This window comes from Solanum stenotomum, chromosome 3 (genome assembly GCF_019186545.1).
Source record: "Solanum stenotomum isolate F172 chromosome 3, ASM1918654v1, whole genome shotgun sequence".
Taxonomy (NCBI): Eukaryota; Viridiplantae; Streptophyta; class Magnoliopsida; order Solanales; family Solanaceae; genus Solanum; species Solanum stenotomum.
This window is the reverse complement of record NC_064284.1, coordinates 8,536,973-8,549,259: the sequence shown is the minus strand read 5'-3', so window position 1 is coordinate 8,549,259 and position 12,287 is coordinate 8,536,973. Positions and strand designations below refer to the sequence as shown.

General features: G+C 36.7%; 2 protein-coding genes across 2 annotated transcripts; one reads left to right on the top strand and one right to left on the bottom strand.

Annotated features, from left to right (window-relative positions):
• The first annotated feature begins 1,705 nt into the window (after positions 1-1,705).
• Positions 1,706-2,448, top strand: LOC125860918 (uncharacterized). Its single transcript, XM_049540967.1, has one exon. The coding sequence runs from the start codon at positions 1,740-1,742 to the stop codon at positions 2,190-2,192; it is 453 nt and encodes a 150-aa protein (XP_049396924.1). The 5' UTR covers positions 1,706-1,739; the 3' UTR covers positions 2,193-2,448.
• A 1,287-nt stretch (positions 2,449-3,735) lies between these two features.
• Positions 3,736-11,823, bottom strand: LOC125860885 (RNA-dependent RNA polymerase 2). Its single transcript, XM_049540923.1, has 4 exons — positions 11,169-11,823; positions 5,577-7,480; positions 4,730-4,880; positions 3,736-4,649 (listed from the first exon to the last, which is right to left on the bottom strand). Exons 1-4 carry the CDS (start codon positions 11,703-11,705, stop codon positions 3,882-3,884), a joined length of 3,360 nt encoding a protein of 1,119 aa, XP_049396880.1. The 5' UTR covers positions 11,706-11,823; the 3' UTR covers positions 3,736-3,881.
• Between the last annotated feature and the right edge of the window lie 464 nt (positions 11,824-12,287).

The window sequence follows — 12,287 nt, the reverse complement described above, 5'->3', positions numbered from 1 at the left end:
AGTAATTCTTATGGAGTATTCTTGCTTTTATTACAGATGTTGTTCCATGTTCCTTTTTATCTCTGGTTGCAATGACTAGACTTGTTTTCTCACTATGAAAAGGCTAATGGGTGCCATCTAACTCATTTGTTTATAGCAATTAGGTATATTAGAAAATGTAGTAGCATTCGTCACTTGCAGCATGGTTGTTACCATGTATTGTAGGTCTTTGTCATCTGTTGGTTGGGTCTGCCTTATAATTGGGTACGACTTGGACCAAAAACTTTCAAGTTGTATCAAAATGTGCAAGAATCTGTGACTATTATAAGCCTTCTTGCCTTCGAAGTACTTCTTCACTCATGGTTAATTTTATACACCCACAAGTTGGTAGTAGGTGCTGCTTTAGGTGGCTGGTGCCATCTTTTGGCATCAATCAACTAAATCTCATTTCCAAGTTGATAAAGTTTAAAAGATTGACATCTTTGTCCGTGCTTTTTAATGCCATTGGAATTTGACATCACCTGATACTTTAGTGCATGTCCATTTCACATTTCTCTGCATGTTTTGGTTTTCTGTCTTTGCTAAGGATGAAAAGCCATCTCATAAAATCAACAACACGTTTTTATGGTTTAAAGTTAGGCACTTCTGTTTTTTGATCTTATCTGTTTGTCATCGTAAACTTGAGCTAACCTTGACTTCATTTGGTCAGGAATCTGATTATATATATATATATTTTAAAAAGGTCGGTCATTGATGTCACCTTTTTTATAAAAATAAAATAAAATAAAATTTTACATTCTAAAGGCTATCAAAATCCAGTGAGGAAGATTCACAAAAAAGAAAGAAAACGATGAGCAAGAATATAGGTCCCTTCAGTTAGAAAAAGACGATTATCCACTCAAAAAGTTTCTACAAATACACTTGACGATTATCCACTCAAAAAGTTTGTGCAAATACACTTGACGATTCATTGTGCATGATGCCTAATTATGCCCTTGGAGACGCGTAGCAGAATATTTTGTGGCGCTCAGGCTCAACCCATCTTCAATTACAAGCCTGGATATTTGTACAAAAAGCCAGGATTGATATTTTAACAATGGAACGAATTCAACCAACTTTTTCTTTTCAGAAAAATAAAAAAACAAAAGAAGACGAAAAGCAAATCGTAATCTTACACGTAGACAGGTGCAGATGCTGCCACTTGGCATGATAAAAAAATCAATATTTTTAACGTGGAACATAAATATACATATAAAAACTACTATAATATCAAATTTAAATCTATAGTTTACCAAGTATAACTAATACTTTGTCCGTTTCAATTTGTTTATTTGATTGATTTAACATGAAATTTTAAAAAATAAAGAACATTTTTTAATTTTATTGTGTTACACTAGTAAAAATAAACAAATTAAAACGAAGATTGAATTTATCAAATTTTGTAACTAAAGCCATGGCTGAGTTGTGACAGCCATTTAGCGTAGCTGTACAATATACCCATACTGTACTCAAGTGAAGTCCCTTAAAAAAGAAAAAGAATATTCAGAGAGCCGGTCATATAACTCCAAAACTGTACTCAAAGTGAGCGGTACGCCTATATTATTTTAAACCGGCAATTCCCGGTGCCAGTCACTCCTTAACAGTTACAGCTCTGCAAAGGACAGATAGGACAAGTCTCGCAAGTGGATTTGTTTTTATATATATAAAAACCCTGAATTCTCTGCCGCTGTATAGTATTCCTACATTGGAACGATTTGGCTATGGAGGCACCTGAATTCTCACACACATACACCCAGCCAACCGAGGAGACGTCGGAGAAGCTATTCCAGAAGCGGCGTTGCTGTTTTTGCTTTCCGTCGTCGTCTGGAAGCGGCGGCTTGAAATGGTGGCGTAAGGAACAGACTGAACAAGTGAAAGAAGGTTCTGTTTGGGCTAAAGGGATTAACGCTTTAATGAAGCTACGAGAGTGGTCGGAGATTGTAGCGGGACCGAGATGGAAAACTTTTATCCGGCGTTTCAATCGGAACAAAAATGGTGCGCATGGGAAATTCCAGTACGATCCTCTCAGTTATGCGTTAAACTTCGACGAAGGTAATAATAACGGAGAGGAGGATGAGTACGGGCTCCGGGATTTCTCGACGCGCTACGCTTCAATTCCGGCGTCGGCTAGAGGGTCCTTGGATTTGGGCAGGGATGGAACTAACTTCGTCTGATTGGCCCTTTGAATGCTGCAAAATCCCAATAGCACACAACGAGTTCAGTGGTGGAGAATGGAGATGAATCCTCAGAGCCTACAGCTCATCATGACTGGTTATTTTTCATTCTTCGTAATGTGTAATCAATTGATATACTAGTACAGTATATTTTAGTATTAGTTTATACAATACATTTCAATTGGCTAATGAGTTGGTCAATTTGTGCATAAATAAAGAAATTGAACGATGAAAGGATGATTAATTGGAGGAACAAGCTAGTTTTGTGGCCTACTTTATTATTTGTTGTTGGGAAAATGGTTAAATTTGTCCCTGCACGATTGAGTAACTGCGTTTGGTTGGAGGTATTAGATAATTCTTGGATTGTTTATTTCACAATTTTTACCATAATGATAAAATAAGTAAACCTCTCTCATATACATGGTGGAATAACTTACCCCTTCGTTTGATTGGGAACAAGCTATCTCAGGATTAATTATCATGGGATTAACTATTCTGGGATAACTTATCCCACCACCATATATATGGGATAACTTATCCCATTACTGTATAAATTATGGGATAAATTATCCTAAACATGGCAACCAAACAAGACACAAAAAATTCATCCCATTACTATTTTCATATCTCATCCCTATTTACTTTTATCCCTCACACCAAACAACACGAGGTCTACTCATTCTATGTTGGAGCTTCATTACGATAGATGATTTGTTGATGTGTAGTATAACGAATAGACCAAAAATATAATGAAGTAAAATTGAGTAATTTCGAAAAGTATGAGATATTAAGATCTTTTAGCTTTATAATTCCTTTTTTATTTGAAGATAAAGATTTAATGGATGAAACAGTGTTGTTCATTGAATTGCCAATTATACATGGTATGAACGGACAAAAGTGTAATGAAATCAAGAAATATCAAGTGATTTGGAATAGACAAGGATAAATTTGGATCTTTTCACTTTGTTGGGAGATAAAGCTTTAATGGATTAGAAAAAGACCGCCGTTTATGGAATTATCAATTTTGTAAAGTGGAGATAAACCTCCTTATCCATACGAAAAAGAACACAAGTGGAGATAATCCTTTGCCTTTCTGCTCCTTTCTACTTTACTTTTTTTGGGGGTTTTTTCTATACTCTGCTAAGCTGTCAACTAGTATTACCCAGGTTTTGATTTCTAAATTAAATTATGCCATTCTTTTTAATTGAATTAAAGTAGTCAGATCCTGACAAATTCATTCAAAGAAAATAAGGATAAGGACTTCCTGGTAAGATATAATTATTGGAACCTGGGTAAGTGGTGGCCACTTGGCTGTGACATAGGGGACTTACATTTGCTTCTTTGCAGTAATGAAAGAAAAAGACAAATACTAGCTTCAATTATTTTCACACAACCGTTAGAAATGTACATAAGCTGGTCCGAACATTACTGGCATTAGAAAGAAAAAAAAAGGGGTCATGCACTAGCTCGGATGTATTCGAATATCTTGAGGAAATTAAGACTAATTTTGTATGAAGACACCAGCCATGGTTACAAAGCAATAGGTAAGGAATCAGGATTTTATTCACAGTGATCGACAACAGATAGCACTCCTGACAAGAGAGTTTAAGTTTTACATTAAGCACATGGATTACACATTTTCTTGGATAAGGCAGGATCAAACAACAAAGTTGCTTTCAATGTTGAACACTAGGGGGTGGTTTTTCTGGTATTATGCGATTTTATATTCAGCAAAATGTCACCAACTACCCAGGGAAAGCCCAGACAATTAGCACTTTCGTGGCAGTAACTAGGATGATAAGTGACATGATACCATGCTGAAGCCAATTTCTGATGATCATCCTCCGCGCAGCAACCAGAGAACCACCCTTTGACCTCCTTGTGTAAGCTTTTGGCAGAAACCAAGATTCGATCTTTTAGTTCAAAGTACCTCCTGTTGTCCCGCTGCAGATACACAGACTTCTGGCGCAAATTGCCTGTCAGTATCTCAACCTCTTTCTCTGCTCCATAGTAGTTGAGTAAGCTGTTCATGCTATCCAAGTACATTTCTTTGTGAGTTTTAGCAGTTTCAATGAAGGCCTCGTAACCTTCAACCAGAAGGTCATGATCATAAGCATCCTGGATAGCTCTATCAGTAGAAAGGTCATCTGAGTTCCTACGAATATAAGACTTGATAACACCACGATAAAGCTTCCCTAGTACCCCTTCAGAAATGTACATGGGTTTGTCCCACCTCTCCATGAAATCGGGGAACTCTCTTGGTTTTAAAAACCTGGGCATCTCAGCTGCAGCTCCAGTTTTTGCAAAATCCACAGCCATTGAATGAAGGGTTGCTAACTGGAGGCATTTTGAATTCAGAGCTTTATCTGGTTCACGATCTGCATGAACCAAATGTGCAGTAGAGATCGCACCTAGAGTATCGCTAATCATGTAATCAACAAAAAATCTCTGAATTTCCTGCAAAAAATCAGGGAAAGAAACAAGAGGTTTTCAGAAAAAAAAAATTCTTGATTCATGGAAGAAATAGCTCAAGCTACCTCTAGAGTGACTTCATGATCCATTATACGAGGTCTTCTCCCAGTGTAGTCCATGGGTGTCACTGTTTGATGAGGAATGAGACTTTCATCCCAGCATATGAAATAAAGATCTCCATCAAGATCACCACCAGAACATTCATTTGGATGAGGCCTGCACATGAAGATTCAGTACTTTTGAGTACTAAAGAACATTTAATTTCCTTTGAGCAGTACGAAGAAAGTTTTAAAGTTCTAGATTCGAGAACAGTCTTTTTTGATCTATTATTATAGTTGTTATTATTATTATTTTTTCCCTTTGAGGGATTGAGGAGGAGGGGTGTGGAAGTACAATATATATATATATATATATATATATATAATAAGTTTAGAAAGGGAAAATGTGGAAAGCAGATCTCTGCTCCAAGAAGGCAAGACTAAGCCAACTCTCTCTTCATACCTCTCACACATGCTAAAACTTCATGATTAAATTATTTAAGACAAAAAGACATGAACCTCTAGCGAAAGAAGATATTATATTTAGTGCAATTACTAGAACTTTTTAATACCTATTACAAGTACTACACCTCAATCCCAAGGTAGTAGGGGTAGGCTATTAGTACTTATCGAAAAACAATTAATAGAACCTATTGGCACTAACCACTTACTTTCAGTCATGTCCTAGTTTTAAGAATCCAAAACTTTGCAAAAAAACTTCTTTATCAGTCTTCATGAAGACCAAGGGAAAGAACAGTATATGGTAGACAAGTCAAATTAAGTAAAATAGTTGGGATATGAAAAGTTCCACAGAATATCGTATACTGAATATTTTCTGCTAAAATATCACATATATGTAACAGTTAAACTCTACCTTTCTCCATTCTGAGGAAAAATAATGCAATCCACCCAGGTCTTCTCCTCTAATGTCACCTCATACACAGCCTCAAGTACTCTTACATCTCCAGGATGAAGACAAGGATTTTTTGTGACTACAACCTTACCTCTTACTACTGCAGTTGTTTCATCCACCTTCTGGAAGAAATTTTGCTGACCATTTTGTAGCTCAGCCTTAGTCATGGTTATTCGTACATAAACCTGGCCATACTTCAATATACCTGTTTCATCTAGGCATCCTACTAGAATTCGACCTTTTGGAATGAATATACGACACCTACTTCTTAGGTCTGAAATCTGATTCTCAAAATGTGACTGAAGCATCATCGAGAGATAAGGCTCCCGATTGGGTGCGTATCCTTGGAGCAACATCCTCATTAAGATTTTTTTTACGTCACCACCACCCATGCTCTCCAAAACATCTAAAGCTGCCTCATTAGTGGTCAACATCTTGCCCAGAAGACGAAGATGATTATCTAGCAGGTCTTCTAAAGCTTTATCCTCAACTCCCAAAGTACATAAAAGGATAGCAATCTCCCGATTCAGATAGCAAGGCATTGCATCACTCCACTTGGTAATATTAAGCATCCTGTTCTTTGATTCAAATTTGAGCATACTGCCACGAAGAGATAGCTTTCGAAAGGAATTGCGGTCAACAGCTATCACACCTTTATAACCACCATATCTTATTTGAAATGCTGATGGGGTATGATTCAATCCACATTTCTGAGCAACTTGTCTGGCAAAAGCTTGGGAAATCTTTCCAATACCATCTGAGAAGCAATAACTAACACCATCAGAGGTCACTTCAATATCTGGAAGAATCTCAACATGCTGCAATTGAACCTCCATTGTTTGAATAGAGGTGCTAAACAATTGACCCATCCTTGCAGCGCATTTCGAGATACTACGAATCTTGTTGAAGCACCCCATCCACTCTCTGATATCTTCTGCCTTGACATATTCATTAGAAGCAAACATCCAAACTGAATTTGAGCGAAGCTGACTGGCCGAGAATGCCAGGAAAAGGAATCTTTTAGTTCCAATAACAATTCCTTCTCGAAGGATAGACAAAATCCGATGATAGATTTTAGTTCTGTAAGGCTTTGCAAAGATACCTTGTTCAACACTCATAGAAACGGCATTAGGAAAAAGTTTACCCCAATCCTCCTCTACAAAAGTTACTCTCAAGAAATCAGAAGCATGTTCTGCAAAGTTCTTCACAATGTAATTGGAGGTTTCAAGCTCTGGACCCAGGCAATAAATCTTTGATGGTGTTACCAAGACTCTGTGAACACTCATCATGCTATGATTCACTAACCTGCTGTAAGATGATGAAAGCTGGTTCTTATTGTTTTTACCCAAAACATGCAAGCGTGTCTTGATGAATGTCAAGGGCTCGAAACAGGTTGACTGCAACTTATGCATTTTCTGAAGGATCATCATTGCAGTGTCCAATTCTAATTTGCTAAGAACTTCGATGAGATCTGGATTAACAGCACCAAGACTAATTTTTTTAGTCTGTACGAGGGAATTAAGCTGGAAAAGGATTTCATAAGGTAGCTTCAGATCTGATGGGATCGTCACAAGGGGAACAAATTCAGAACCAGAATAAATATCTCCTACTTTATCCAGATCTAGATCTATCACATCCTTGTTGCAACATGGCAAACTAGAAAGCAAATCTGAACTTAACCATCCGTCTTCAGTTTCCCAGCAAAGAGAGGATGAACATCCGATAGACTTTATGTTGGAAAAATCAGTTGTGCGAACCCAAAGGAACTCACAATCTTCCTTGCAGATATGATACCTGTCAGCACTGAACTTGGAAGCAACAGCAGGTCCAGAAACTCTTTGGTATAGCTTTGGTGCATGTTTTAGCTGAAAGCAAAAAAAATCACTGAAATGAAAAAGAACACCTTGGTTCGTTTCTTTTTTTAAATAGATATTTATAAAAGATTGTAAAGTTGACTCTAACCAATCAAGATATATTACATATTGGAAGGACATAAATGTTCCATCTTTTCGAGAAAAAAAGAAGAAGAAGAAGAAAGGTATGAATTCCCCAAGAACAGTTTTTGCCTCAGAAATAAAGGTTAAAGGATGAAAAATTTCAGCAATGCCAACATTTCATTTCAGCATAATGTTAGTCCATAACCTTCAGAGGATTTCACTTCTCTTCCGAATTTTTGTTTCTCTTTTCAAGGTAATATCATAGGTATATCTTTTTATAAAGTAATCAACCGGGATAGGATGTTATCTATCGTTGTTTTCTATTGCATGTATCACATAAATCAATACAAAAAACAGTTATCCCTTTGTTCTAATGAGTAGTGGAAGAAATTAAATTCAGACTTCTTTGTAAGTCAGAGACTAGTCAATGCATAACAAATGTGCTCTTAGACCAAATAGAGACAAAAGCACCATGACACATGCACAATCCCATCTAACTTAACCTGCCATGAAAATAGCCTTAATATCCCCAAAGTTTGTTAAGACTTCTACTGATCCTTTGTTAGAACCACTTTTAGTCTACCAATGTTTTACACATGGAAGATTTAAGGAAATAAAGTTTTTTATTTTTTATTTCTATTTGCAGTAGATTACTCCAGCTTTTTAGTTACTTGTTTTTCCTATTTTTGTGTAGCAGTTGTTGCAGTAAGGAGGTTATTTCTCCACTTTCTCATTTCAGTTGTAGTAGGAAGTTACTTCCTTGTTTTCAGATGGGTGGTTAATCCACCAATGTTGTATTTAATGTTATTTGTATTTAGTGAAATGATAAGCAGAAAATTAGTCAAGTTTTTGAGTACTTCAAACTCAAGAGATAGCAGGTTCTCTATTAACGAACCAGCACCATAGGTAGAAAATAGAAAACTTCAGATTTTATCTTGCAGCGTCCCATAACTAGATCCATAACCGGGGACCATAACAACTTGGTATCAGAGACGGCTGCTATAGGAGATCAAATTCAACATCAACTGGCACAATTAGTGAACTTGTTTCAAGAAGAACGTGTAGCCAATATAGCGAGACAGGAAGCAATAAATGCTCGCTTAGATGCACTCACAAAGGATTTAGCAATTCGAAGGTCGATTCTGATTCAACTGAACATATTAGTCAGAATCGTGGTTGGAAGGGTAAAAATAGAGTGGCAGGAGGGTCAGGATCAGAAGTATGAGGAAGTTTCATCATTCCTCGACATACAAAGTTGGATTTTCCACGATTTAATGGTCAAGAGGACCCTTTGGGTTGGTTGAACAGATGTGAACACTTCTTTCGACACCAACAAACTCGGGAAGAAGAAATGGTTGGACTTGCTTCTTTTCATTTGGAGGGCAATGCACAACTTTGGTTTCTTCAACTAGAGACTGAACTGCCTCAACTGTCTTGGGATGACTTCAAACGTCATTGTAATCTTCGTTTTGGGCCACCAATCAGAAGTAAAAAATTGGGAGAATTGGCTAAGCTACGCCAGATCGGGTCTGTGGCAGATTACCAAGAAACATTTGAGCAGTTAATTTCGCGGGCTGGTACACTCACAGTCACAAAAAATTGAACTTTGTATCAGCGGTCTTACTGATTATATAGCAATTGAGGTTGAGTTGCATAATCCTCCAGATTTGGCTATGGCGATGAGTTTATCCCGATTTTATGAGCGCAAGGAACAACTCATTTGTTCGCAATTGTTAGATGCTTGCACATCAAAGACAATAGATTTTTCACCTCAACAATATGTCAGATTTGTGAAGAAACTGACCAGATCTGAAATGGAGGAAAGGCGACTTAAGGGATTTTGTTTCAACTATGATGAACCATTCACTCGAGGTCATCAGTGCAAGAAGTTTTTCTGGATTGACTCTATATACAATGAGGAAGAATTTGTTAGAAAAGGGGGAACTACTAATATTTTCCACACTTAGCGCTTGAGGGAAAGCACGATTTGAAGACGGGAGTAATGTTAGCACTCCTTTTAGTCTACCAATGTTTTACACATGGAAGATTTAAGGAAATAAAGTTTTTTATTTTTTATTTCTATTTGCAGTAGATTACTACAGCTTTTTAGTTACTTGTTTTTCCTATTTTTGTGTAGCAGTTGTTGCAGTAAGGAGGTTATTTCTCCACTTTCTCATTTCAGTTGTAGTAGGAAGTTACTTCCGTGTTTTCAGATGGGTGGTTAATCCACCAGTGTTGTATTTAATGTTATTTGTATTTAGTGAAATGATAAGCAGAGAATTAGTCAAGTTTTTGAGTACTTCAAACTCAAGAGATCGCAATCAGCACCATAGGTAGAAAACAGAAAACTTCAGATTTTATCTTGCAGCGTCCCATAACTAGATCCATAACCGGGGACCATAACATCCTTCCCAACCTTTTCAATTTTTAAACAGAGGCTTTTACTGATCTTGCATCCTAAGGACTTCAGAATCCTCATGTTCATTAGTCATAACTGCCGCAAGACTTTGGTAGGATCATCTAACAACTCAGAAACCATACAAACTGTGTAAAATGTATAATTGGTAAACAAGTTTCATAAAAGATCAGAAGAAAACTGATTCCCTCAATTCAACACAGAAGGAAAGTGCTGAACAGCACTGGTTCCTCTTCCTTTTTTTTTCTTTTTTTTTTTTTTTTGATAAGGAGTACTGATTCCTCCTTCAAAGTTTTACCTCTGACTTTCTATATAATATCCTTTTTTTTCACTTGCACTATATAATATCCTTGACGTTTTAATGTAACTAAAAGTCCAAAAATGTCCTACCAACTTCTTTCTATAGTGAAAGTGAAACAAGCTACAACATAATATGCATGTGTTAACAGAACAAGCATAGATTACATCTTCCCCAAAAATTGTGCAGCTCACAATCTGCATGAATTTTGCAGCTTAGTTTAACTTATGAATGATTTTTCATAGCATAGACAACCAAGAATGTCCTTCTCCTTCAAATTGGAGATTTACCAAAAAGAAAATGTGCAACTGCAAGTGATGAAGAAAACGTTATTTTTTTTATAGGCCACTTTGTAAAGGTTATCCTTGCATCCTTACTAAAGCATATAATACGCTTTGGGGTTACTTGATACAAATTACAATTGGAACTGGAAGCAGGAGGTTTTGACTAATGTTCAGCTAGCATAAGTGAGTGTAGGGGTTCATTAAGTAAACTCAGTTTGTTATAAGTCTGGGAAGTTAACACATTTGTTCCGAATAAGTTTTACATTAGAAGTTCTATTAAGCATTAATCTAATTGATCCTCTTTCCATTGAGACTCCATCCCTGTGAATTAGTGACTGTGTGAGTTCAGCTGAGCATGCTTTCGAAATCGTGCTACTTGCCTATTTATTCTTACTTATATCATTGAAAATCCATTTGCAGTGCTATAAACAGCTCTTACCCTTAGTTTCTACAGCTGAGCTTTTACTCTACCATTTATATTTTCTTCTTCAACCTTGAAATTGTATCACTATTATATGAAGTCTAAACACGCGCGCACACACACAACTCACAACATATTCCAAGCCCTAAATGTAAATATAACTAAAAATTTAAAGATGGGTAGCAGAAAAATCAAACCTTCAGAAGAAGTGCGGATTTTTGGTTTTCCAAAGAGCACACAGTAGCCTCGGCGACGTCGCCAAACTGTACTTCCAACCTATAACACTCCTCAGCATGACTAACCCAGAACTCAAGACACTTCCTTTCCGGCATGATCAACGTTTTCACATCTTCCCAAGTCTCCAAAACCTGCATAACATCATTCTTGACCAGTAACCCAGTATGCAAGATTCCGTCCTGGAATCTGCACTTAGGTTCAACGGGCCTTGCAATGATATCATCGAAAGACGAGACCAGTGAGAGTTGGTGCCCTTTAAAGAGTAGGTTCCCTTGCTCCGACAGTGATAAACAGTGTAATTTGTCTTGCAATGTTTCGAATTGAACTCTACCATGGCCTCTCGATTTCCAATTCTTATGCTCAGAGAAAATATCACAGGCAAAAACTGATCCTTTGCCGATTAAAGAGTCGAAGAAGTCGAAAAGATCTTTAGCTATAGCAGATTGGGGTATATTTGAGACCCTCACAGTTGCTGTAGCTCTCTTCTCAACACCCATGACTTGTTGGAATGATGAATTGGAAAGCTTAATGCGATTTTTACTGCTCTTTTCTTGCTAGTGCTTCGCCGAATATTTTTTTCTCCGCCCCATGTCTATATCCGAGTAGGAGCCGGAGACTTGAACCTAGGCTGCTTATAGGATGGATTAGCTGAATAATTTTATTTGACGGATTGATTTATTAGTTATTGATTTTAAAATATATTAATCTTTTAGCTAATTAATTTGATATTGATTTATTTGATAACGGATTAACAATTATCAGACTATTCCCTATTAGTAAAGCATGTACTTCTTGCAAGGCTTATTGAGCTTCTTCATTTGACAAACATTGTAAAAATAGTCCGTTGAACGATCGCCGATCGAAGGCATTGTAATAGTATACAATTTTAAAAACTTGATAAATTTAAGTGGTGTATGAGATTAGCAATCAAGTTTGAGACTTATGTAATTGAGTAGCTCAATTCCAAAACAGAGAGCAAGATTGAACAAGAAGGGTCTAAGAAGAATATTACTATTAGAGTTAATAGTAATATAATAATAAATACAATATAAAATTAAATTGTTTTCAATTTAGGGCTA

Bases quoted from the DNA above. Each gene is read 5' to 3' on its own strand.
- LOC125860885 (XM_049540923.1), bottom strand. From the start codon at position 11,705: ATGGGTGTTGAGAAGAGAGCTACAGCAACTGTGAGGGTCTCAAATATA. The intron at 7,481-11,168 runs GTTTGATTTTTC...TTTTGCTTTCAG, and splicing joins AATCCGCACTTCTTCTGAAG to CTAAAACATGCACCAAAGCT. The intron at 4,881-5,576 runs GTAGAGTTTAAC...CTTCATGTGCAG, and splicing joins TTTCCTCAGAATGGAGAAAG to GCCTCATCCAAATGAATGTT.
- LOC125860918 (XM_049540967.1), top strand. From the start codon at position 1,740: ATGGAGGCACCTGAATTCTCACACACATACACCCAGCCAACCGAGGAG.